We start from the raw sequence: 27,442 nt of genomic DNA, 5'->3' as shown, positions 1-27,442 counted from the left end.
CACTATTAGCATCGCCTACATTAACATAGTAGTAAGTATACAGTATAGCACAATATATCAGTCCATAGACATTTTAAACAACACTGTTCATTATGTATACAGAGCTGTTGCCCAAACATATGGGTCAGGGGACAAAATACAGTTGCAGTGTGTTTTAAGTCAACCAGTTTCAATAATGTTCGATTTTTTGAAAGTGCAATGATTTTATCAATATATTGATTTTGGGTTTAGGGTTGTTGTTATTAGTTTTTTTGCTGATTCAATAGCTTTCATGCATCCAGCCAGTCTCAAAAGCACAAGTCATGTCATGTACAACCGGTTTGAGCGCTACTTCCTTTTTATCGCAGTAGGCTACACTTGAAGTGTGTAGTAAGTATGTTCACCGTGTCTGTTATCACAAAATCAGTGGTAGGCGAACTGTGCCTCCAAACCACGCATGCCCAGTAGAGTCACGTCCAAGTCGTTCGTGCACGGATATACTTCTCATTACTTCCATCCATAGTACGGTGACGGGTCTCTAGCAGCCTGACACAGGAGAGAGAGAGAGAGCGGCTGGAGGCAGTTAAGGGAGGGGGGCAGCAGCAGCAGCAGCAGCAGTCGATGCTGGTGACGCAGGAAAAACACCCGACAGCAGACAATAAACCAATGATCTGATCGCAAGACGGCCGTGTTATTTATAATCGAGACAGCCAAGCGCATGCACACGGCGGAGTAAATATTAAACAGCACTTAAATGATTCAATCTGGGGTCGTATGGAGGAAAGATCCAGTTTGATTCTTGGTAAGTGGGTTTGTGTGTGAAGCTAAAGGAAGCTAGCGGCTAATAGCAGATGAGTTGCAAGTCAGTGCTCACATAACGTTAGCTTAGCTTGAACATCTCCATTAACGAATTTTAGGGTGTCCCGTCATTTGTCACCGTTAATATAGATGCAGCCATTTCCCAGTTTAACATCTCAGTCGCTATGACCTTATGTTTAATGCAAATGGCATTTCAAAAGAATAGCTCGGATCGGGAAGGTTGCTGTGTGTTACTATACTGAAAACAAGTGGTTTTGACGTGGGCAGGTCGTCTGTTTTTGACACCAGTTGAATTCGTTCGTTTTTGAAGGCTGTTGGGTTTAATATTGACCTGCATGATAACGAAAATGTGTGTTTTGACGTGTTAAGAGCTTTACGTTTACTGTCACGAGATTATTGTGTTTTGCTGGAAGCCAGCTGTTAGCCGTTAGCACGTTAGCATGAAAGGTTGGGTTTAGCTGCTGTATTTACATTCAGTTTCGCTTTAATTTTTTGGTTGCAAAACTAAGAATGAATATACAGAAATGATGTCTTCGAAAGCTTTGGAGTTATATCTAGATGGTAAGGATGGTTATTGAGATCGATAAACCTGGTATTATTCTGATTTTGTTCGGAAGAGGAAACGGGCCTGAACTACCACAGTTTCAAACTAGGCCCGATGCATAATGGCTGTGTCTCAAAACCTGTGTTCTGCCCACCCAGACATCGTTTTTGGACACAGTGGGCGCGTTTGTAACGTTCAAAGTGCAAAATTGTCAAATCGTGGTGAGCTATTTACATAGACAGCATTTTGGGGTGCACAGATGCCGGTCTTTTTGGCTAGCACATTATTTTGACACATCCGATGTCACCTCTTCGTTTGTTATGCACTTTTCTGATATTTATTTCCAGCGTATGCATTTTTTTCCTCCCTGTACGTTACAACTCCGTAAGACACATATTGGCCATGTATTGGTTATTGTGCTAAAAAGTGAACGTGTAATTATTACAGTGCAAGATCTTTGCAGTATAGGCCTTAAAATACGTGTAACCGATAGAAGTGATTTAATAGAAGAGCAGCAGGGTAATCTAATGCTATATGTGTTTGTATATTTGCAACAATTTTAGTTACCTGGGAAGTATTCACCTTATTAAGGGATTTCTTTCGTTTTGATCGTTCATTTAAATCGTTTGTTTAAATCAAATTGTAAATTAAATTGAACTAGTACGTTCAGATCTTTAATATGTATATTGTTGTTCCAGTTCAAAATAATGCAATACACAAGACTGACTTTAATATGGGACGCAAAGGTGCTTTGCTTTGTTTTATAGAGGACAGAGAAGTGTGTCTGTCAGTCAGTGTTTGGGTTGGATGGATTTAAAATGTGTTTAATGTGGGATTGGTTTTGTCTTTTTCTTTTTTTAACCTCATAGAATGTTTTTCTCATTGAAAATAACCACAAGAAGGTAGTTTGATTTGATAAAGATGTCAGTCTTTTCTGTGAGAGACAAAAATAAAAATGATCACACGTTTTGTTCAAATGTTACAACCTGTGTGGAATTATGAATCATATTACTATTCTTTGCTGCACTTATCTTAAAAAAAGTTAATTGTAGCAAATAATTAAATGTTTATGTAACATATCAGTAGTTTTGTTCTATGCTGTTTATACTGCTCTTTTGGCCTGGTGTTTATGTACTAATCAGGCCTGTTTTGTATGCTATTAAGTATACAAAATCTATATATACATATACATATATGGATCTAGATCTATATATACAAGATCTGTACAACAATGTGTATGAATATCATTTTTTTCCTGATTATGTAATGCTCTAGAACATTTGAAATCAACAATAAACTGCTTTGTGAGTTTGATCTCTTGAAATGAATCCTAAAAGTTTGCTTGTCAGAAATTGTGGAAACCCAGACTAAAAATACTGACATATATGGTTATTTTTTTCAGGTTATGCAATGGTCTCTGCAACATATCCAGTTCCCCAGGTGGTGCTTTCACTTTCAGAAGTGTGCCGGTTCTCCGTCGCTCCTGAGGAGACATTGATTTCTTCCGGTGTACCAGCGAAATAAGCAGACAAGATTGCAAAGATCTGCCCCGTGTCGAGTATGACGGCCACGACCCGTGGCTCCCCTGTGGGAGGGAATGATGGTCAGGGCCAGGCTCCGGATGGCCAGTCCCAGCCTCCCCTGCCCCAGAACCAGGTCAGTGGTGCATTGAATGTCATCTTTCCATGTTTCAAACCTAATCAAAATGCATCTTTTTTCTGTTGCCATCGAAGATTTTATACTACTATGATTGCATAGCTTGACAGTGACTTCCAGAAATATATCTGTAACCCCCCGCATTATCGGTACCCCCCTTTTTCATATCAATGTTTTTGGGGCATGTGTTCATGCTGTTGTCAATTAAAAAAAAAGTGTTTATATTTGATATAATAATCTGCAATTGCATTCTTGTACACTACTAGATGCAAACAGTCATGATTGTCAATTATTCAGTCAATTAATGACAGTCAATTATTATTTTTGAAGGTACAGGAATTCTGATCGAAGTTTGACATATTTTGGTTCTTAAAGGGATAGTTAACCCAAAACTAAAAATTCTGTCATCATTTCACCCTCTTGTCATTTCAAAGCTGTTTGACTTTCTTTATTCTACGGAACACAAAAGAAGATATATAGAAAAATGCTGGTAACCAAACAACGGCAGTACCCATTGCCTTGCATTGGTTTGTGTCCATACAATAGAAGTAAATGGGTATCGCTCTTCAAAATAGAACAAGTTTGAAATGTAAAGAGGGTGAGTAAATGATGACAGCGAATACATTTTAATAAAACTGTTTGTTGGTAAATTATGTTCATTTGTTTGAATAATTGCCAGTCTGTTATTGTGGTATTGTTGTCTTATTTTGTGTTTCTAAATGTCATGTCAATGTCATGTGGTTGGTCACTTTGCATGTTCTCTGATGGTTTCTTCCTGTTGGCATCTTGGTGCAAATAAGCCCCCAAAGTGAGCCAGATAGGCAGCTTGATTCAGTGAAGCTTTAAATATTGGCATTGTCTAGAAAATGTTTTTTAAGTTTCTAATCACCAAACTTAAGGTCTGTTATAAGGTCACTATTATTGTCAGATGAGTCGTCTGCGACTCATGATGTAATGGCGTTTGTCTGTCTATCATAGCATTGGATTTCCCAGCAGCATTTGCAGCTCGGCCTTTATTTTGTTTCTGATTGAATAACGGTTTAACAAAGCTGTCATGCATCTGCGGTCATAGAATTAAAAATACAGCAGTTTGATGGCAAAAGAAAAGGCGAGAGGCTCTCTTTGATTATGTTGCAGAGGGCAATTGTTCCATTCTCTGGGGATAGACTGCAGCAGTGTTATCTGTTACACCTGCGCTCACCCCGAGCGCATGATAAAAGGGACGAATCAATGAGGATGAGGCGCCTGGCAGAGAAAGGCACACCAGTTGGTTAGAGATGTGTAGCGCCTAGACGTGAGAAGCAAACTGGCTATATAGGTCAGCCAAGCAGAAGGAGCTTTTTCCAGCACACCCCCACATTTCCCAAGTTCCGCAGGCTCCATTCAGCTCTACCAGCAGAGCTTCAGCCCACATGCATCCATTGACACACTACAGGAAATTGACTTGGAGCATCTCAAGGCCGCTTCCTGACTCTCACTCACTCTCTCCCCTTGGACGGGCACATATATACGTTGTGCCTGCTTATGAGAAGGATTCTTATACTCTGGGTAGAATCTTTAGAGCAGTTTAACTATGTCTATGTTTTTTTTTATGTATGTAAGTCACTATTGACCCTGTTTAAATTCTGTTCCGGTGAGGTTTCCGCCTGTCCAAACAATATGGTAGTTTTGTTAGTTGTATGTCTGAGACTTGCCATATTATTTCCTAATCCGCTGACCCATGTGCTTTATAGACATCCTCTCCCAACTCATCCAATGAGAACTCCCCAGTGAGCCCTCCAGATGACCAGGGTCAGGGAGACAGTCCCGCTCCCCTGGAGGAGGAGGAGCCAGCTTTTCCCCACACTGAACTGGCCAAGCTGGATGATATGATCAACAGGTAGGTTTCTCTTTCTTAATTGATCAGATGATGTCTTTATTTAACCAGAGTTGAGTTAAAAACACATTTTCTTTTCTTTCATGCACAGACCTCGTTGGGTTGTTCCAGTTTTGCCAAAGGGCGAATTAGAAGTTCTTCTCGAAGCTGCTATAGATCTTTGTAAAAAAGGTAATATTCCTGTCATCGTTTAATATTCTTATACTTTGTTCACACCATATGTGTATTCAATTTACTCGCGCCAAAATTTTATTTAAAGTCAATGCGAATGACACTAAACGAACTGCCCGATTTCCACGAATCGGATCAAGTTGAAAATATTCAACTAAAGTTATGAATTCGCGCCAAAATAACAAAATTTTCCCGCGAGCGTTTGGTGTGAACACAGCATTACCCGCTAAGTTTTGTAATTCTTTGCTGTTTTGTTTGTGTAAGTTAGAGGAGTTGGCTCTTTTTCTCTCTCTTTTGCCGCCAAATGAATTCTTCAGTTTCTGTAAATGTCAACCTCATGTTGGCCTCTCTTTCGTTTTTATCTCAAGGTCTTGATGTCAAGTGTGAAGCATGCCAGAGGTTTTTCAGAGATGGCCTGACAATATCCTTTACGAAAATACTGACAGATGAGGCTGTAAGCGGATGGAAATTTGAGATCCATGTGAGTTCTACAACCTGAATTGTGGTGCCATTGTCATCACACATCTTACATTTGAAAGAAAATGCGTTTTATTTGCACACTAAAGTGATTTGCTAACTGTCTGAGACATCTCATCCAAAACTGGCTGCATCTTTGAGCAACTGAGACTAAATGTGATGCTATTTTGGTAGCCTTCATCTTATTTAGCCGTTGATTGAAATGCAAACGCTTTAATCAAAGAGCTCCTTTCAGTAAAACAGAGCCGGTTTTAGGACACAGCTCTGACTCATCCCTCTCTTATGAAGCTTCTTTTAGCTCATCCCAAGCTACTCTAGGATCAGTCTCATTGGCACCGCAAATAGTTAATTTTCTTAAATTTCAAACCCACCCACCAAAGTAATTAAAAATGCATAAATTACGTTCCGTTGTACGCTGAAAAAACAAAACAATCTCGGTCTCATTTCTTTCTTTAGCGGTGCATCATTAATAATGCCCACCGACTGGTCGAGCTGTGTGTGACCAAGCTCTCTCAGGACTGGTTCCCTCTGCTAGAACTACTGGCCATGGCCGCCAACCCCCACTGTAAGTTTCACATCTACAATGGTACTCGGCCCTCGGAGACCGTGCCTGCTGGGGTTCAGCTGGCTGAGGATGAGCTGTTCGCCCGTCCGCCTGACCCTCGTTCTCCAAAGGTAAGGGGGTTCTCCGGTCAGTGTGAGATCTTATTCTGTAATGTTTTTGAGATTGCATTCTTGCGAAATGGGATGTTGTAATATGCGGTGGAATCTGTGGAAAATGTCAGTTTTTAGTCCCACGTCTAGAATTTTTCATTCCACGCTAAACTCAAAGCTTTACTTGACATGATTACATATAGTTAAATGTCTTTTGATGTTTTGATCCTAGATGGCTGTTGTTTTATTGCGTATGGTTAAGAGACTGTGTGTGTACAAGCGTTATGTCGGCTAGTGGAAAGCCTGGTGTAATGTAATAAAGCAGTAACTTATTGGTGCATGCACAAAATACTTCCTGTTTGTCTTGTTTCCTGCAGGGCTGGTTGGTGGACTTAATAAACAAATTTGGCACATTAAACGGGTTTCAAATTCTGCATGATCGATTCATGAGTGGCCAAGCTCTGAATGTTCAGATCATCGCTGCACTCATAAAGTAAGAACAGACGATCATATTTAACCAGTTTCCTCGAAATAGAAATGCATCCTAGTAAACTGTAATATCTTGTTGTGTTTTGCAGGCCTTTCGGGCAGTGCTATGAGTTTCTCACTTTGCACACAGTGAAGAAGTACTTCCTTCCCATCATAGAAATGGTTCCTCAGTTTCTAGAAAACCTCACGGATGAGGAATTGAAAAAGGAGGCCAAGAACGAAGCCAAAAATGATGCCCTGTCTATGATAATCAAATCGTTGAAGAACCTGGCCTCTCGAGTACCAGGACAAGAAGAAACCGTGAAGAATTTAGAAATATTTAGGTTAAAAATGATTCTTAGGTAAGAGGAAACCCTGCTAAATCCTGTTTTAAAATCAAAACTCTCCTTTCAGTGTTTTTAATGGAATCTATTTTCGCCACAGGTTATTGCAGATTTCTTCTTTTAATGGTAAAATGAATGCACTAAATGAAGTAAACAAGGTGATCTCAAGTGTGTCCTATTACACTCATCGCCACGGCAATCCCGAAGAGGAGGAGTGGCTTACAGCAGAACGCATGGCAGTAAGTAACACTGTGGACTATTGGAGAATGTTGTGAGCTTTGGCAGAATTTTGAATCAGTTTTTTTATATGTTAGAAATTGAAAATGATAGTCATTACATGAATGTTCTTTCTGTAGGAATGGATTCAGCAGAACAATATTTTGTCTATTGTGCTGCGAGACAGCCTTCATCAGCCACAGTATGTGGAGAAACTAGAGAAGATCCTGCGCTTTGTCATCAAAGAGAAGGCCCTGACGCTGCAGGACCTGGACAACATCTGGGCTGCTCAGGTAAGGAAGCCAGCACACAATCTTAATGATAATAAAAAAAATTATTTGAAACTGCAGGCGATCCATTTCTAAGTAGTTCAAAAAATTTCAAAAACATTAACTTTATGTTGTATAGGTTTTGATTGGTAAAAAATGTGTTTATATCCGCAGGCTGGGAAACATGAGGCTATCGTCAAGAATGTTCATGATCTCCTTGCTAAACTGGCTTGGGATTTCTCACCTGAGCAGCTGGACCATCTCTTCGACTGCTTCAAGGTTATTTGTTTTTCAGGCTATTTTGTGTCAAATGTAGAGAACTCGTTGATTATTCTGTTTTGTTAGGATTTCTAATTACAGAATCTCTCTTCTCAAATGTTCTGCTTTATAGGAGAGCTGGACTAATGCAAGTAAAAAGCAGAGGGAGAAATTATTAGAATTGATTCGTCGACTAGCAGAGGATGACAAGGATGGCGTGATGGCTCACAAAGTGCTAAATCTGCTGTGGAATCTGGCCCATAGTGACGATGTTCCTGTGGATATCATGGACCAGGCCCTCAGCGCTCATATCAAGATTTTGGACTATAGCTGCTCACAGGTACCCTGATTAGCGTTATGGGGTAGTGGTGCTTATCCTAATACCATAAAGTAAATTTAAAAGAGTGAGATTTTGTTAAACTTTCGAATGCGTTCGATTGAGAACAGTGTTTTTCTGCCGCTGTAGGACAGAGACACTCAGAAGATGCAGTGGATAGATCGATTCATAGAAGAATTGAGAACAAATGACAAATGGGTTATTCCTGCACTGAAGCAAATTCGGGAGATCTGCAGCCTCTTTGGGGAAGCCCCTCAGAACTTAAGGTAAAAGAACTTGATCAGTTTTAGCATTCTTTTTAACATTGGCTTGTTTTTGTACCTTAGAAGCATATAGACGAAAACGATTTATCCACATACTGCATATGCAATTCGTCATCAACGTGTTGAGGGAAAGAAAGGAAATGTACAGTAGCAAATGTACCGCTGCAACATCCCTGTTGTTTTTCAGAAAGAAAAATCCTATTAACGTACTAAAGAACTTAGAGGGGTAAGTGGACAGCTGATTTTTGGGAAATATTATTACCAATTTAAACCTTAAGTGTATGAAATTTTAGCCTATGAGAATTTATGAAATAATTAAATTTGCTTTGTGTCCCCTGCACCATCCAATCAAATCTCTATTAAAACAATGGTCCTTGATTTGGGTTATGCCAACAAAGCCTCTTATAACAAGAGTGCTGCTACACTTTATAACCGTACAAAAAAGAAAAAAAAAGGATCATTAAAAACTTTCTTGGAACAAAGTTTTGATGATTTGCACTCTTCCTTTGGGATGCTTTAAACACGCGGAAAGCTGAATTTACATGTTCCACCACTTATCAACACAATGAGTTTAATATGACATCAAATCATATTTCTCTGTCTTTACTTTGGTCGTAGAATATTGCATTTTCAAATTGTACAATAAAGCTGTATTTTCAAACATGCTTGTTTATGTACTACCTATAACTAAAACGCCAGTCCTCATACAAAATTTATACAAAGCGAAAGAACGTAAATATAATAGATGTGCACATGTGAAAGCAATCATGGGGAGAGAAGTTAATATTCTGATTGTGTTTTTCTTTCCGTATAGTCAAACGCAGCGGAGCCCACATGTGTTCTATCGGCACGACCTGATAAATCAACTGCAGCACAACCATGCTCTGGTCACTCTTGTAGCAGAGAACCTGTCTGCATACATGGAGAATATGAGGCAGTTCTCTAAAGGTTAGTGAGCTAAACAGTATGACTGATGTGAAATGTGAAGACAGCACTGTTTTGAACTTTCCAATAGACTTCATATTTTGTTTTATGTAATATTATGCTTGTGTTCTGTGTTTTTGATAGCAGAGCACACGGACTTTGATCCTCAGACGGTTAGACCAGGAAGTCGGTATAGTCATGTGCAGGAGGTCCAGGAGCGACTCAATTTCTTGAGGTATTTATACTTTATGCTTTTATTTATACTGCATGATCATTTTCAGAGTTTACATGAGACTGTAATCAAACCATATGAGAAAACGTTACAAAAAATAAGTTTGATTCTCCCATCCCCTCTACTTTCTTTTGGCTTTAAGTGGTCTTATGTTTTCATCATCAACATGAGTTTCCCCAGTACAGCCAAGTCTAAAATATGCCAAAAATAATAAAAAAATGTTTTCTCATTCTTGGTAGTGAAAGCAAAAGGAACACGATTAACACACAAAACAACATTGCGAGACATTCCTCTTGAGGCAAGAGGACTTCATGCATGAAAAATGCAAATTGACATGTCACCAGTAGCAGTTCACTTCCGCAAATTTGACTAGGTTGCTTTTATAATAGTGTTGACGTTTCCATGAACCGAACCTCCATTTACTTTTTTCGCGTACTGTCGCCAAGGTTACAATATTACAGTTTTTAAATTACCTTTTTAAATTTCAGGTCACTTTTCAATTGGTTCAGTTTTGCTAGCATTATTAAAACATTTTTGAACGTTCTTTCAAAAAGGGTTTGCTGCTTAAAAACTAGAGGACAAAGACTGTTCAATTCATCTGTTGACAAAGTGGAAAATTAGAAATTCCCTCTACAAATGTAGTTTATTTCAGTTCCTTTGTAAACACACAATACTATTTCAATTAGCTCTTTGTTTTGTGAAGTATCACTTTTATTTCAGTTTATAAAAATCTTTCTGCATCTAGATTTCGTTATTTCTTTAATCCCCTTAATGATAACAACCTTGGCTGCCACACTAACTAAACCAATTCTTAAGTCATATGAACTTGGTCCACACCAGAAGAGGTCAAAAATACCTTTTCAAACACTCACTACATGGCTAAATATTATCTTACCTCAGGTTCTTACTGAAAGATGGGCAGCTCTGGCTGTGCGCGCCTCAGGCCAAGCAGATCTGGAAGTGCCTGGCGGAGAACGCAGTGTTCTTGTGTGATCGGGAGGCCTGCTTCAAATGGTACTCCAAACTCATGGGGGATGAGCCGGACCTTGACCCCGACATCAACAAGGACTTTTTTGAGAACAACGTACTTCAGCTTGATCCCTCGCTGCTGACAGAGAACGGCATGAAGTGCTTTGAACGATTCTTCAAAGCAGTCAACTGCAGGGAGGGCAAACTGGTGGCGAAACGCCGGGCCTACATGATGGACGATCTGGAGCTGATAGGGCTGGATTACCTGTGGAGGGTAAAATTAGATTTTTTGAATAGAAGATAAGTTTAGCTGCTTATTGTAGGTTGTACCCACAATGTCTGGCCCTCTATGCGATTGTGTTATCCTTAAAATCTCCCACCTTCTTTATTGGCAGGTTGTGATCCAAGGAAGTGATGACATTGCTAGCAGAGCAATTGACTTGCTTAAAGAGATTTACACAAACCTTGGACCAAAATTACAAGCCAATCAGGTAATAGTCCACCAGAGATGCCGTAATAAATGTAAGCGCTTCTCACCTTCCCATTTCTGACTCGAGTGCATTTCTGCATTGCAGGTAGAGATCCATGAGGATTTCATTCAGTCTTGCTTTGACCGGCTCAAAGCCTCCTATGACACTCTGTGTGTGTTGGATGGTGACAAAGACAGCATTAACTGTGCCAGACAGGAGGCCATCCGCATGGTGCGAGTACTGACTGTACTCCGTGAGTATATAACGGAGTGTGACAGTGACTACCATGAGGAGAGGACCATACTGCCCATGTCCAGGTATATACCCATGATGAACTATGAGCGTAACATAAGGGGATAAGCTGTTTATATGTAAAAACAAATTGTTGAGATGACCAAATTCTGACTTCGTCTTTCACAATGTTTTTTAGGGCATTCCGGGGAAAGCATATCACGCTAGTTGTGCGTTTCCCAAACCAAGGCCGGCAAGTTGATGACCTGGATATTTGGTCTCACACCAATGACACGATCGGTTCCGTGCGACGCTGCATTCTGAACCGAATAAAGGCCAACAGCACGCACACCAAGATTGAGCTGTTCATCGGGGGAGAGATCATAGACCCAGCAGACGACAGGAAGCTAATTGGCCAGCTAAACCTCAAAGACAAAACCGTAGGCATTCATTTGTCTTTCTCAATTCACTCAGTAGGCACTTTCACACAGTAACCTTTGATGTGAATTTAACACAATTAATGAGCAGTACAAAATGGCAGCAGATCAGCTCTGACATGTTCCTGGCTTAAAGAGTTTGTTCATTAAAAAATCTGAAGACTCAGGACAAGTCTGTTATCATTTACTCACCCTTGTGTCTTTCCAAATCTTTTGTGAAACGCAAGGAGAAATTTCAAAATAGACTACTGTTCTTTTCCCTACAATGAGTCAGTGGTGACTAAGGCTGTGTCCTGGAAATACAGAACTTTTTTGGAACAACATGAGTAAACCAAATGTTCACGATTTTGTTAGAAAAGTTTCGTTTTGAGGCCAAGTGCAAGACATTCATTGGCAAAGCAGTTACTTGCAAGTCACCCTCTCACCATTTTTTTTTTTTTTTGAGTATTTAATACATTTATTATTTATTTAAAGCTTATCACAGCCAAGCTCACCCAGGTCAGCGCCAATATGCCTTCCAGTCCAGACAGCTCTTCGGACTCCTCCACTGGCTCTCCCGGGAACCACGGGAACCACTTCAGCGAGGGGCCAAACCCTGAAGTGGAAAGCTGTCTTCCTGGTGTGGTAAGCATCTTTCAGTAATATCTCTAAATGTAATCTAATAAAGCCACTGGAGTTTCTGTGCCGTGCGACAGAAATCTGACTGGATGTCCACAGCAAAGGCTGCTTCCAGTGTAAACGTTTTTAATTGTTATCACATGATAATGTTTCAAAAGTACTTGACATACAGGTGTTAAATATTTTTGTGGAAGGTATGTTAATGTTGAATTGTTCGTTGCCACAGTTAACAGTTTTTTATGTGTGCTTACATCACTGTGCCCTTTAGCGGGGCACAGAACCCAAGGCTGGTTTTTGGGAAAATTGTCCCTGTATTGCGTATAGTGTCAGTCATTTTGAAAGCATCTGCTAAATGGATGCCTGTTAAATTGTGCCACATATACTGTAACTGTCTTGAATATTTGGCGTTAAGCACATTGCATTACTGTACCACTGACATTCTGATTCGTATTGCCTCAGATAATGTCCCTGCACCTGCGCTACATCTCGTTCCTTTGGCAAGTTGCGGATCTGGGCTGCAATCTCAACATGCCTCTCCTGAGGGATGGCGCTCGCGTTCTAATGAAGCTCATGCCTCCAGGTGCTCTATCTGCTTCATCAAATTAAACGGCTGCTTTAGACGCTTATCCGCACTGATCATTGCTTAATGCTCGCTGTATATTCTTTCAGATAACACCACTGTAGAAAACCTGCGGGCTATTTGTCTGGATCATGCCAAACTTGGAGAAAACAGCCTTAGCCCCACGTTGGACTCTCGTTTCTTCGGCCCATCGCCGTCTCAAGTGCTTTACCTGACAGAGGTTTGCCTTTATAATGATATAACACAAGAGTTTTTCTCAAACACTATACATTCTCAGACAAATGTCAAAAAGAAATTTCTTAATGATAAGCCTGGGATCTTAACAGTGTCTCTGTGTGTCCCAGGTGGTGTATGCCTTGCTCATGCCTGCTAGCGGAACATTAGGCGAGGATGCTTGTGACTTCCAGTACAACTTCTTGAAGAGTGGCGGCTTGCCGCTGGTTTTGAGCATGCTCACCAGAAATAACTTCCTGCCAAATGCTGACATGGAGACCAGACGGGGAGCGTATCTCAACGCGCTAAAAATAGCCAAACTTCTGCTCACAGCTGTAGGCTTTGGCCATGTAAAGTCCGTAGCGGAGGCCTGCCAGCCTGTGGTGGAAGGGACTATCCCTGTATCGCCTGTAAGTTGCCCTTGTTTGCCCTAGAAATGACTTGCATGCAGTCATTATTCATGAGTTATTCATGATATTTTACAACATCCAATATATACATTGTTTTTTATACACACATATATATCTATATATATATACATACACACAATAAAATGATCAATATCACATAATGAGCTGTACAAGACAATAGTGTCATTGTAAAGTGAAGAATTGAAGAAATGTAGAGGTAATAATGCTAGCTAGATCAGTTATCCTTTGCATAATGTAATATACAGTGGATCCATCAGATTTCAGGTGCAGCATTAAGCATATCGTTTCTATTTAAGACCGTAACCTTTCTGCCTCCATGACACTCATCAATCACATTAGGAAGAAGCTGGCTGGCCCCTGGCAGCTCTACAAATGTCAAGGGTGTACTATGTCTTGTGAGAAAAGCCTCACATACACTGCATAAGGATTTACTTTCTGTAGAAATAAGCACACATGTAAGAGTAGAAACCCTGGTTAAACATTTTTTACTGACCGTTAGAATACCTATCGATACACCATATCACCAGGAAGTGCCTCAGATATATTCATCCTTTTAAGACAAACAGTTTTTATATACTATGTTCTGTTCGGGCTGTCTCGCGCAACTGTTTAAAAGCATAACATATTGCACAAAAGAGACATTGTGCATCTGTGGGATGATACTTTGTTTTTATTTCACAGATAAACCAGGCCACTCATGACCAGGCTATTGTGCTCCAGAACGCCCTGCAGAACATCCCTAACCCCTCTGCTGAGTGCATGCTGCGGAACGTGGCCATCCGCCTGGCACAACAAATCTCTGATGAGGTATATTACACAACCCTAGCACAGTTATTTTTATAATCTTGTTCAAATAAATGTCTTCAACAATCTTCATAAATTATAAAAAAAATGATTTAATATATGATCAAACAGAGAAAACAGAACTAGATATTTGTTTTTTTATTGTTGCATAAGGTCTAATTTATCTTTTTTGGGGGATCTGTTGACAGAAATGCAATATAATTTACATAACTATGTCTTCAGAGGTGCATAAAGACCTTACATAAGGAAGCGTAATGTTTTTATAACCTTAGAATGAGCTATTTCTTTCGACATACACTGCAAGGAATTCGGTTGTTCCTCCAATATCAAAAAACGGACACACTGCTCTACAGAGCGCATTTCGTAAATACGTTATCTGCTGTTGTGCTACGAAAAGGAGGGGAATGGGTGGAGTAAGCCGTTCTCAACCTCTCTGCTGTTCAAGATCCAGTTGATGAAATTTAGCGACATCTAGCAAAGTGTCTTTTTTTTTATAGTTCCAAATATTCTTCCAAAAAGAACGTTTTCTTTGTTTTATACTTTGTGTGGCAAAATAATTGTACGCATGCGTGTTCAATGAATGTGTGTTCAATCTCAATGTGTCTTCCTCTAGAACTTCTTCCAGGCCTCCAAGTACATCCCAGATATCTGCGTCATTCGTGCGGTTCAGAAGATACTCTGGGCTTCTGGATGTGGCTCAGTCCAACACGTCTTCAGCTCGAACGAGGAGATCAGCAAGATCTACGAGAAGGTTCTGCTTCATTCACCCTCTAGAAAATACACAATGTGTGAGTGATCAGACTCTTACTCGATATTTACTTCTGTGATTTGTGATCTCCTGCAGACCAATGCGGGCAATGAGCCAGATGCAGAGGATGAGCAGGTGTGCTGTGAAGCTCTGGAGGTCATGACTCTTTGTTTCGCCCTCATGCCCACTGCACTTGATGCACTTAGCAAAGAGAAGGCCTGGCAGACCTTTATTATAGATCTGCTGCTGCACTGCCAGAGCAAGTGAGTCATAGCACACATCTGGTGAAAAATAGGGAGGTCTTTAATTTTTGGAAGTTGCAAACTTGTAATTTCTGCTTTCTTCTAGGTCTGTACGTCAAATGGCTCAGGAACAGTTCTTCCTCATGGCCACCAGATGTTGTATGGGCCATAGGCCTCTACTGTTCTTTATCACCCTTCTCTTTACAGTTTTAGGTGTAAGTGTTTTCCACATTCCTCTTCTGATGTCTAATAGTTTTTTGGTATTCCCAGCATTCCATGATTGTGTTGTTTTGTTTTGCAGAGCACCGCAAAAGAGCGAGCGAAGCACGCCGCCGATTACTTCACTCTTTTGAGGCACTTACTCAACTATGCATATAACAGCAACATTAACCTTCCTAATGCAGAAGTTCTCTTGAACAACGAGATCGACTGGTTAAAAAGAATCCGGGTACGTTCTTCTGCACATACCTTGTTTTTAAATTTTAAATGTATCATTTCTTGTGACTCTTGGGTGGACTGATCATTGGTTTTGAGCGCAAAGTCTTGGTTCTTCTCAGGATGAAGTTAAGAGGACCGGGGAGCCTGGGGTGGAAGAGACCATTTTGGAAGGTCATATTGGTGTCACAAAAGAGCTGCTGGCTTTCCAGACCCCTGAGAAGAAGTACTACATTGGTTGTGAAAAAGGAGGAGCCAGTCTCATCAAGGTAGAGGTCATGTGATGTGTCTAGTCAGGAAACATCACAAGTTACCAGTCACGTTTCTGTTTGTGATGTTTATGCAAGTGATGACACTTATATATGCCCTTTCGTTTTGTTAACAGGAGTTAATGGATGACTTCCTGTTCCCAGCATCTAATGTCTATCTTCAATATATGAAGAGCGGAGAGTTCCCCACCGAGCAGGCCATTCCTGTGTGCAGCACCCCTGCCACTATCAATGCCGGCTTTGAACTGCTGGTCGCACTTGCCGTTGGATGTGTGCGAAATCTCAAGCAGATTGTTGACACCCTAACTGATATGTACTACTTAGGTATTACTGCTCTAGGTTTGACTTTTGAGGCTTGAGCTTTGACAAACATGTGGTAAAACAGTTAACCTCATTCGATTTTTGCAGTTTACATGTTTTTTATGTTTCCAGGTTGTGAACCACTTACAGAGTGGGAGTATCTGCCACCGGTTGGCCCACGGCCTACCAAGGGTTTTGTGGGACTGAAAAATGCTGGTGCGACTTGCTACATGAACTCTGTGATCCAGCAGCTCTACATGATTCCACCCATCAGGAACGGCATCCTGGCCATTGAGGGCACAGGCAGTGAGGTGGATGATGACATGTCTGGAGATGAGAAACAAGATAATGAGGTATTACCTTATGTACTTCGCTGTTTTAAAGTGGTTCACAAGAATAATAGCCAAAATGTGAACACTTCAAACTGAACGTCTCTAAAGTAAATTATAATGAGACTATCTCAGGAAGTGGTCTGCGTATATGCTACATTGTGGTGCAGTATAGATGGTTTCATCTTAATAACATTATGAAACGTTACAGCTTATGCGCACTTTTGTGACCCCCGGCTTAACCTCCGGTACACATTCACCAACATTAAAGTGCATGTAGATTATTTCTCAAAACAATCAAAAGAAACCATGATGGACCGTTACTTGGTTAAACTTGTCTCTCCAATATTTTGAATTTAGACTGCGAAACCAATAGATGTCAATGTACCATATGATTTGTTTAAATGCGACCAATCTATAGGATCCATTCAACAAACAGTTTTTCTAATAAAACGAACATACAACAAAATTCAATGAAGTCGTTTGTTTAATACAATTATTACATTTACGCATTTGGCAGACGCTTTTATCCAAAGCGACCTACATTGCATTATCCTATAAATTTTACATAGGTATCACAACCTTGAGTTGTTAACGCAATGCTCGCTCAGTGGTTAAAGTAAAATAATCATATACATTAATATTAACATTAAATTAAATTTAAATAATAATATTATTAGACACTAGCCAAACACAAACCAGAAGAAAACTGGGTCAGGTGCGCGCACGTCCGATTTAACGTCTATAGGGAAGAAATTTAAAGCGGCAAGCGTTTAAAGTGATGGTTTACCCAAATATGGAAATTCTTCTATCATTTGCTCATTTCAAACCAGTATGACTTTATTTTCTCTGAAGAACACAAAAGAATGTATTTAAAAATAAGTTGGTAACCAAACAACATTGGCCCCATTGACCTCCTATGAACAGAAAACCACTGAGACATCTCAAAATATTTTTTGTATTCCACATAAGAGTTTTTAATCACCATGAGGGGATAAATGAATATTTCACCCAAAAATCTAAATTAAATATTCACTTAAAGGCCAAAGATAGTCTTAAGTGGTAAGAGCATGGTGCTAACAATGCAGAGGTCGTCGGTTTGATCCCAGGGATTGCACGTAGTTTGAAATAAACTTGTAGTCGCTTTGTATAAAAGCGTCTGCTAAATGACTACATGTAAAGCAAAAATATTGCATTTAGATTGGACACATTTTTCCATTTAGTCTACTTTTTTACTTTAAATGAAAGTAACATTTTGGTAACCTTTTTTTGGACCCGATCACAAAGTAAAGTAATGGGGAGCAGGAACTCTCAGGGGGAGGGAAAGTGCTCAGGTGGAGGGGTGTGGCTTGTTTCCCTGTATAATTAGGCTCAGGTGTGCACATAAGGCCATTTAATTTGTTTTTCTGTTGCACTGAATAGATCCAAGAGGTTGTTTTCCTGAATATTTGTCTGTTTATTAGATTGCGCTTGCATTACATTTTTTTAATGAACAAGCTTTCCAAAATGATGACTATCATCCTTTCTCAGTATTGAGTGACTCTATATGTAGCCATCTCTGGGTGAATATGCCTTGTAGGCATTGCCTGGAGCTGAGGGCATCGGGGTTTATTTCCTAGTATCTAGCACAGATATCTGCAGAATGTGACCGACGCTTTTGTTTTGATTTGATAGACTAATGTGGATCCACGGGATGAGGTGTTTGGTTATCAGCACCAGTTTGAAGACAAACCTTCACTCAGTAAATCTGAGGACAGAAAGGAATATAACATTGGGGTTCTGCGGCAGCTCCAGGTCATCTTTGGGCATTTGGCCTCCTCCAGATTGCAGTACTTTGTGCCTAGAGGATTCTGGAAACAATTTCGGTAAGTTCTCTTTTTGGTTCGGGATACTTTGTATGTAATTAGCCATTTTCCGTTGTCTTCAAGATTCTAGTGGACTACATGGTCTTGGAACTGTGAGGGAACCCTGTTAAAATAGTTATGAACTGGACTTTATGCCTTTTTAACTCATTCTCTTTGCAGATTGTGGGGTGAACCAGTCAATCTGAGGGAACAGCACGATGCCCTAGAGTTCTTCAACTCATTGGTGGACAGTTTAGATGAAGCTTTGAAAGCATTGGGTCACCCTGCCATGCTGAGCAAAGTTCTGGGCGGCTCATTTGCAGATCAGAAAATATGTCAGGGCTGTCCTCACAGGTTTGTCTGAACTCAAATCATGCCACAAGATTTTCTGGCTTTGCAGTTTTGCTAGTATTATAAAACACTCTTTATACACTTTTTTTTTTTAAGGTATGAATGCGAGGAATCATTTACGACGTTGAATGTAGATATCAGAAACCATCAGAATCTCCTGGATTCTATGGAGCAATACGTGAAAGGAGACTTATTGGAGGGTGCAAATGCCTACCACTGTGAGAAATGCAACAAGAAGGTGTGTGTTCGGTATTGAATTGCTCTGTTTCGTGGTTGGTTGATCGAGCGTGTTAGGCTCATGTTGGTAATGTGGCTGTATGGCAGGTGGACACAGTGAAGCGTTTACTCATTAAGAAGCTGCCTCCGGTGCTGGCCATCCAGCTCAAACGCTTCGATTATGACTGGGAACGAGAGTGTGCCATCAAGTTCAATGACTACTTTGAGTTCCCAAGGGAGTTGGATATGGAACCCTACACGGTTGCTGGAGTAGCTAAGCTGGAGGGATCTGATGTGCATCCAGAGAATCAGGTAATAGAAAGTTTAAAATAAATGCTCCCAATTTATACACTGATGGGGAGATTGTGGCTCATTTCAAGTCTGTTAATTTAATTCCAAATAAACCATTTTATTAATTGATGAATTGCCCAATGATGACGTTCATCCTTTCTCAGTACTATGTGACTGACAAATGTAGGCATCTCTAGGTGAATATGCCACGTAGGCATTGCCCGGAGCTGAGGGCATCGTCTCTAACACAGCAGTAGAATGATACTGATAATTGCTTGAATTTTATAGACTAGTTTGGGTACGCGTGCTATTTTAAAACCTTTTTTTAATGTTAACAGGTGATTCAACAAAACGAGCCGTCTGAGCCGGAACCCCCCTGCAGCTCCCGTTATCGTTTGGTGGGCGTGCTGGTCCACTCCGGCCAGGCTAGCGGAGGTCACTACTACTCCTACATCATTCAGAGGAATGGCAGCGGTGGTGAGGGAGAGAGGAACCGCTGGTACAAGTTTGACGATGGCGATGTCACCGAGTGCAAGATGGACGATGACGAGGAGATGAAGAACCAGTGCTTTGGAGGAGAGTACATGGGTGAGGTCTTCGACCACATGATGAAGCGCATGTCCTACAGGAGACAGAAGCGCTGGTGGAACGCCTACATTCTCTTTTACGAGCGCATGGACACTCTGGACAAGGACAGCGAGCTGGTGAAATACATCACTGAGCTCACAGTGTCCAGCAAACCACACCAGGTGAAAATGCCCTCTGCTATCGAACGCAGCGTGCGCAAACAGAACGTGCAATTCATGCACAACCGTATGCAGTACAGCCTGGAGTACTTCCAGTTTATAAGAAAACTGCTGACCTGTAACAGCGTGTACTTGAACTCACCGCCAGGTACATTCACACTTTGACCTTTCTCTTTACTGTTTTGTTATGGATTTTAAGATTTTGTTTATAGGACTGAAATAATGAGATTTGAGAAATATATAATTATCGTGTAAAAATCTTATCTTTAATGATAGACCAGGTCTATGTGACATTTGTGAGGTTTTTGCTGATTTTAAGTTACCTTTATTTACTGGCTTTTAGGTCAAGACCACCTTTTACCTGAAGCAGAAGAAATGGCTATGATAAGTATACAGCTCGCTGCTAGATTTCTCTTTAGTACTGGATTCCACACCAAGAAAATAGTCCGTGGCCCTGCTAGTGATTGGTAAGTGTCTTATTTTCATGTTTTATTGTTACAAGAGATCTTGAACAGCTAGTGAACCCCATTTATCCGCCCTCTTTGTGTCTTAGGTATGATGCGCTGTGCATCTTGCTTCGACACAGTAAGAACGTGCGTTACTGGTTTGCGCACAACGTCCTCTTTGCGTATCCGAACCGCTTCTCTGAGTACCTACTCGAGTGCCCCAGCGCTGAGGTACGAGGAGCCTTCTCTAAACTCATCGTATTCATTGCACATTTCTCCCTGCAAGATGGACCCTGCCCTTCACCGATTGCTTCACCTGGACCTTCAAGTCAGGTCAGTCTTTTCCAGCCATTATTGTTCAATTAAGAAAATTGGAAATATTAGGAAACTTTAAAAGGGTATTTTACAGACCTGTTGAATGCAAATCTTAACGAAACTAATACATGCTATACTATTCTGCTAAATATTCTAGCATATTCTAGCTCTGATCAAAATATTTCAAAATCGTCCAGATGTTGGTGTCTAGTGAAATTTGCCTATTAGCTAGTATCACAATACAAACCAGATTTCCAATAACATTATAAAATCGGTCATGAAAATGACCATGTTCATGTTTTTTTTTTGTGTTTAGGGCTGTGACAACTTGAGTTTAAGTGAACATCTATTCCGTGCCGTGCTCAACCTGCTGAGGAGGGAAGTGTCTGAACACGGCCGTCACTTGCAACAGTACTTTAACCTCTTCGTCATGTACGCCAATCTTGGTAAGGACCTCTCACCATCTTTAAGGGTTACATCCACCGTGAACTCTTAAGCGCAAGTAATAGTCGTGCGTAGGACCCATGCCATATGCTGTACGTAGCTCTGCGTAGCCTGACACGCAGCTCTCCAAAAATGTAGCAACATGTCAACTCATTGCGGACCCTACATGGACCGCAAGTGCTGTGACTGGTCTGTTTGAACCCTTCCCTTAGGTAAAAAACTCTCATGTTTACTCGAACGCATTATCAAAATTATTTGTTTCAGTATTTAGCATTTCGAGCTGCAACAATTGTGACTGTCTACTTGCCACTATCACTGCTAATGCTTCTCAAACGAGCTGCTTCTTATTTGGTTCTTATCTTTGTTACAACAACACATGTGTGGACACTGACGCCTCGTGGTCATCACACAGACAACGATGCAGAAGTATAAAGGAAAACCAGAGAATGTCCTACGCACGACTAAAATTACACATTGGACCGTTAAAGTGCAAGTTAATGATCCATTCACAGAAATGCAATCTAATATACATAACTATGTCTTCATTTTATAAGGTCTTTATCCACCTTTAAGGTGTTTTGTTTTTACTACCTTAGAATGAGCTATTACTGTCTACATACACCTCGGGTCCCCTTATATGGAATTCACAATGTTGTTTCTACAGCAGCCCTAAACCGACAAACTGCTCCACAAAGCGTATTTTGTAAATCTTCTTCTGCAAAGAAAAGTAAATGTGACGCCATCTTAGTTCTGTGTCAGTCACCGTAGTGCTTCGAAAAAGAGGGGGGTGGGGGAGTGAGGCATTGTTTCCAAATCACAACCTCACCGCTAGATGCCACTCAATTTCATACACCGGCCCTTTAAGTTACAGCAATGGCTTCAGCATTCCTCATGACACTTCTTATTTCTATCTGTCAGGTTTAGCAGAGAAGACACAGCTCCTGAAGCTCGGGGTACCAGCCACCTTCATGCTTGTGGCTCTGGATGAGGGTCCTGGGCCTCCAATCAAGTACCAGTATGCTGAGCTGGGAAAGCTCTATACTGTTGTATCACAGCTCGTCCGCTGTTGTGACGTTACAACGCGTATGCAGTCTTCAATCAACGGTGAGTCTTGCGTGATAAAATGGTCTCCAGGCTTTTCACATTCATTCGTAGTCTATATTGCCCAATGAAGATTCTCATCCTTGCCCAGGATTTACTGACTGACACACTGCCATCTCCAGGCATGTTTGCCAGGTTGGCACTGCTTGGAGCTGAGGGCACTTGTGATAAATGAGACGTAGAATAGAACGTTTAAAACGTATTGTATTTCTTTGAATTGGGTTGGTTGCCCATTTAAAATGAAACCTGACTTTTTCTTTTAGGTAACCCTTCCCTGCCAAACCCGTATGGTGACCCCAACATCACCGCTCCCATCATGCCTCTGCAGCAGATGGTGGTCGACATCCTGTTTGTGCGCACCAGCTACGTAAAGAAGATTATCGAGGACTGCAGCAACTCTGAGGACACCATCAAACTGCTGAGGTTCTGCTGTTGGGAGAACCCTCAGTTTTCATCCACTGTGCTTAGTGAACTCCTGTGGCAGGTAAGAGAGATCACAGGTCACCAGGATTTTTATTTGATTTGTCTCTTTCTGATGCTTATCATTGTTGATGTGTTTTTGTGAAGGTGGCTTATTCGTACACGTATGAGTTAAGACCTTACTTGGACTTGCTTCTCCAAATCCTGTTTATAGAGGACTCATGGCAGACTCACAGGTTGGTACACCTTTCCTATGGTTACTTGATAGTAAACGATTGCATTCAGTGTAAACAAACTAAAATTGCAGAAAGAGTCTTCCTGGAGTAAAGGTGAAGTCCTTAATAATATGTAAATGATTTAAAACCTTCATGATCAACGTCGATGTTGTGTTCTGCTCTGTCCTTATGAATTGTTAGGATCCACAACGTGCTAAAGGGAATTCCTGATGACCGTGATGGGCTTTTTGACACCATTCAACGCTCCAAAAACCACTACCAAAAGAGGGCTTATCAGTGTATCAAATGCATGGTGGCTCTGTTCAGTAACTGCTCTGTGGCCTATCAGATTCTGCAGGTCAGCACCTTTTTCCGAAAAATGTCGCTGGAGTGTGCACTTGAAAAAAATTTAACTTGTGATTTTCCCAATATCCAGAGTAATGGTGATCTAAAGAGGAAGTGGACTTGGGCGGTGGAGTGGCTTGGGGACGAGCTGGAGCGGAGACCGTACACCGGCAACACCCAGTACACATATAACAACTGGTCCCCTCCTGTCCAGAGCAATGAGACGTCCAACGGATATTTCCTGGAACGTTCTCACAGTGCCCGGATGACTTTAGCCAAGGCCTGCGAGTTGTGCCCTGAGGAGGTATGTGTTGACTCACGATGCCCCTTTAAGACATTATGCAATGTTAGTGTAAATACATTTAAAGTGTAGTATCATTCCTGTGCTTCCATCCACTAGTCAGTTATGCCTTTAAAAGAGTAAATCTTGAAGTTTAAGAAGCAACTTTATATATTCTTTAAAGTACTTGTGTAAAAAATACTTAGGAGTGAAAAGGTCCTCCAAATAAACATTGATCTTCTCGTGTTTTATAACTTTGTAGTGATGGAGAAACACAGGAAAACTGGACGGCTCATTTGTTTGGTTTTATATTTTCGTTGTATACATGAGACCGTTTGAGACCTGTCCAATGCTAAAATCCTTACAGTGTTTAACTATAGATAGGGCTTTGAGTTTTCGACTTGTTTAATATTGTTTCCAGATTTAAGTTTTTATGCTGCTGTTTCTATAGTGGCAAATGCTATTGATATTTGCTAAGTTTCATTATTGTTGCCTATGATTTCATGACATAGGCGTTGTTTTCCTAAGTCGTTTCTATGAAGTAAATGAGCCCTTGCTTTATACAATCATTTCAATTAATTGCAGATATTGTAAATGTTGTAAATATATGCAGCCATAGACATGCGTAACTTGTTGAACCAGTATGCATTAATAACTGCCATTTCAAACTAGTGTCACTTAACGAAGCACGAGGTGGTTTCTGAAGAGGACGCAGGCCGGAACCCGTCCTCTGCACAGCAACTTTTGCCAGGGGAAGTGACAGGCCAGCAACAGCAAACCGTAAGACTCGTATGGCCCGGCCACACTGGTGCCATCTGCGTAACTTCTTGGTGTTTACAGGGCGTGTTGTGGACAAATTCATTTTCTACCTCCTTCATAAACAACTCTGAATCAGCTGTTATTTCTCGTCTTCATTTCAGTTTGTTCAGAATGTTTGTATCTAATCAATCGTAAACCTCAATGTGATAACTAAGTGATCGAAAACTCTAAGCCTTGGCTATAGTGTAGAAGTGAGTTAAGATGATCTGTTTGGTGGTTTTTTTTGTTGAAATGTGAGACGGTTCATGTAAATCTGACCTGTAGTCTCTTTAACGCAATGTTCTTCCCCGCATGCAAATAGAGCACATTTAGTTAGTATTGCAGTCACGCCACTATTTAAAGAAGTCTGTCTGTTGTTGATAAAATTACCTTAACTAAATATATTGATGGCCATATTTACACCTGATGTTAACATCTTGGGTGATTGATCAGAGATCGGTAGGCATTGGCATGCACACCTAGTGACGCATCTTGTGTAAGCACTCGCACTATTAACTAACTTCCATATTTTTATCATCACAATATACTTGTTTATGTCCGACAGCTGTTACCTAAACTTGGTGATGGTTCAACCAAAAATCTAATTCTGCAGAAGATATTTTGAAGAACATGGGTAACCAAACAATGACCATATTCTATTAACACTAAACCAATGCAAGTGTACGAGTAAGTCAATGGGTGGCACCGTTGTTCAGTTACAAACATTCTCCAAAATATCATCTTTTGTTCTCAAATGATGAATTTTCATTTTTAAGTGAACTATCCCTTTAAGATATGTTATGCACATCATCATCATCTGTTAAACTTTTTTTGGGACTCCAATCCATCTGTATTTCACATACAATTATCAGATTGCCTGAAACTGATGTTAATATCAGGTGTAAATAGTTAATCCAATGTCCCTTTGTCACATGTTAACATTGTAAAAAAAAGGCCCCGAATAGGCATTGTTATTTAATGTGGTCCCTTTTTGTAGATCTGTAGCTCTGAAATCACACACCACAAAGCGTCTGCTAAAAAATGACAAAGCGACTTGCAAAGAATTCAGGGAGCGATAAGCGATATCAGTTCAGAGAATCATTTTGATATTTGATTGAAACTGTCTTTCTGTATTTTCAGTCTTTAACTTGTGTAATGATGGTTGTTTCAGGAGCCTGATGAGCAGGAGGGACTCGATGAGCAGGAACCTACTCCACCGGAGGACACCGCTCTGTACCCTCATTCTCCAGGCACAAAATATCAACCACAGGTACTGAGCCTCACTGTCTACTAGTGAACACATAAGCAAAATGCATATCAGATATATACAGCATTCCAGTTTCCAATCTTCATGTAATCATTCGTACAACCTCGTGTCTTTCAGCAGAATAACCTCCCACATACGCAGCCATACACCGGCCCCGCAGCACAACACGTCAACAACCCTCAGCGTCCAGGCCCACGAGCACAAGAGAACTGGGAGCCCACTGAGGAGGTGCCGCCGAGCCAGACTAAAGACTAACAATATGTTCTCCCACTGTCCTCCATCTGAGTTCTCCAGCGAGATACTCGAATCCAGAGCAAGGCCAGGCCCCACCATGCCGCTCCACTCCAGAGCCTGTGTAACCAGAACATTCAGCTTCCTTCAATTTCTAACCCTGGAGTGGAGCCTCCTCACTGTCTGCTCTGCAGTATTAACTGTCAAAAGTGTAACTTGCGGTGGACTGTGCATATTGTTTGTAATAAAACGGGCCTGACGCACTTGTCTCATGACAAAGGTGTACATACTATGTTAATGTTTTGACTGTTCGAAAACAACAGCACTTGAGGTTGTTCGGAGTCCACAGATTCACGAAAATGGCAAAAACAACAAAAAGGTGCAAAAGTTGAAAGACAAAAAACAGTTTTATCCCATGCTCAGTAGTAAGGTTTGGGCCGTTTGGGTCATTCTGCTTTTGATCATTACATTATATTCACGTCGAAGCTTAATGGGCTACGGCACTTGGTGAGCGAGAATTGGCCATGGTGTGAACGATGGGAGGGTTGGTTGGTTGGTTGATCTTCATTATGTTTAGTTGATGTGAATGGGGTGATGCAACTTTGTTCTGAAAATTCCTATCGCCTTTTTTCTTCTGGTAATAATTCAGTCATTTGAAGGCTTCAGCTGACACGCTGTAACATCTTAGCATGGCTTCACATCGAACTAGTATAGCCGAAGGGAAACTCCAGGATTTCTTTCTCCACAGCTGTTCAGAAGAGCTCTTTCGTTGCCCCCCCATCATATGCTCTTCTAGATTTGATGTAAGAAATGAGTGGCTTTACAATTGCACACGTTTCCTCTGACAAATATTTGGCTGTCGCTTAGTTTTTGATGATAGGAATTTTAGAAAGAGAAAATATATGCAACAGTTTGCTACGCCAGGATGCCTGGAACATTTGCGGACTAGACCGGGTTTGCTTATTTGTCTCACTTGGGTTGAACCTCGCGCAAGACAAATGACCTCCTGCAGTTTAGTCGCCTGCTCCCTGATCACATTTGTGTACTCAGTCTGGGGACTCTTCATTTAAGGAGAATAAACGTAAAGCAGGGTTGTATCATAAAATAACTGCTGGTTAGTCATGTTGCAACTACAGTTAGTAATGTTTCTTGGATAAAGGAGTAAACATCGGTAGATACTGTATGTATTTAATTGGTAACTTGAATGCTTTTTTTTCCTTGGATTTTGTTGGAAAAATACCAAATACTCCTGCAAAAGAAAATATTCTGCCCATCATATATTTAAATATTTTGCTGTTTTATTTTATAGAATTTATTTTGTTGTATTTCACTAAAAGAATAATAGAATTTGATTTAAGAGGAACATTTTTGTCCTTGTGTTATTTTTAAAGATTATTGACTGTACAGAGTTCTTCGCCCTGTTTTTTGCCGACTTTTGTTTTGGCCATGATGTGACGTTGAATTCTGAAGCCACAGTCACAATGTTGACTTTCACTTTGTGAGGTTTTTGTGCACAGAAATATTAGAGAAAGCATTGCGCCCTTCAAGAATAAAGACAAAAAAATCTGG

The 27,442-nt window shown here is 40.7% G+C and overlaps 1 protein-coding gene across 8 annotated transcripts; it reads left to right on the top strand.

Annotated features, from left to right (window-relative positions):
- Nucleotides 1-390: 390 nt before the first annotated feature.
- usp9 (ubiquitin specific peptidase 9) lies at nucleotides 391-27,442 on the top strand. Of its 8 annotated transcripts, none has more exons than XM_079464236.1 (48): nucleotides 391-781; nucleotides 2,745-2,998; nucleotides 4,732-4,877; nucleotides 4,966-5,045; nucleotides 5,414-5,526; nucleotides 5,979-6,197; nucleotides 6,554-6,669; nucleotides 6,755-7,006; nucleotides 7,089-7,227; nucleotides 7,345-7,497; nucleotides 7,648-7,752; nucleotides 7,865-8,071; nucleotides 8,198-8,334; nucleotides 8,519-8,557; nucleotides 9,146-9,279; nucleotides 9,403-9,490; nucleotides 10,388-10,730; nucleotides 10,852-10,947; nucleotides 11,032-11,243; nucleotides 11,357-11,597; nucleotides 12,069-12,218; nucleotides 12,672-12,792; nucleotides 12,882-13,012; nucleotides 13,137-13,415; nucleotides 14,118-14,243; nucleotides 14,854-14,991; nucleotides 15,085-15,251; nucleotides 15,337-15,445; nucleotides 15,532-15,678; nucleotides 15,788-15,934; nucleotides 16,051-16,258; nucleotides 16,367-16,587; nucleotides 18,238-18,428; nucleotides 18,588-18,761; nucleotides 18,855-18,996; nucleotides 19,083-19,286; nucleotides 19,604-20,159; nucleotides 20,355-20,478; nucleotides 20,565-20,790; nucleotides 21,089-21,218; nucleotides 22,135-22,320; nucleotides 22,581-22,801; nucleotides 22,885-22,973; nucleotides 23,154-23,310; nucleotides 23,389-23,601; nucleotides 24,250-24,357; nucleotides 25,547-25,645; nucleotides 25,763-27,442. In XM_079464236.1, the coding sequence occupies exons 2-48, from the start codon at nucleotides 2,903-2,905 to the stop codon at nucleotides 25,895-25,897; spliced, it is 7,815 nt and encodes a 2,604-aa protein (XP_079320362.1). In that variant the 5' UTR covers nucleotides 391-781; nucleotides 2,745-2,902; the 3' UTR covers nucleotides 25,898-27,442. The 8 variants fall into 8 exon arrangements, with proteins under 8 accessions (XP_079320362.1, XP_079320358.1, XP_079320359.1 ...); XM_079464232.1 differs by having other exon boundaries at nucleotides 25,760-27,442; XM_079464233.1 differs by having other exon boundaries at nucleotides 9,400-9,490.

The sequence above is a fragment of the Barbatula barbatula genome, assembly GCF_947034865.1.
Source record: "Barbatula barbatula genome assembly, chromosome: 9".
NCBI classification, from domain to species: Eukaryota; Metazoa; Chordata; class Actinopteri; order Cypriniformes; family Nemacheilidae; genus Barbatula; species Barbatula barbatula.
This window is presented reverse-complemented; position numbering and strand designations above follow the sequence as displayed.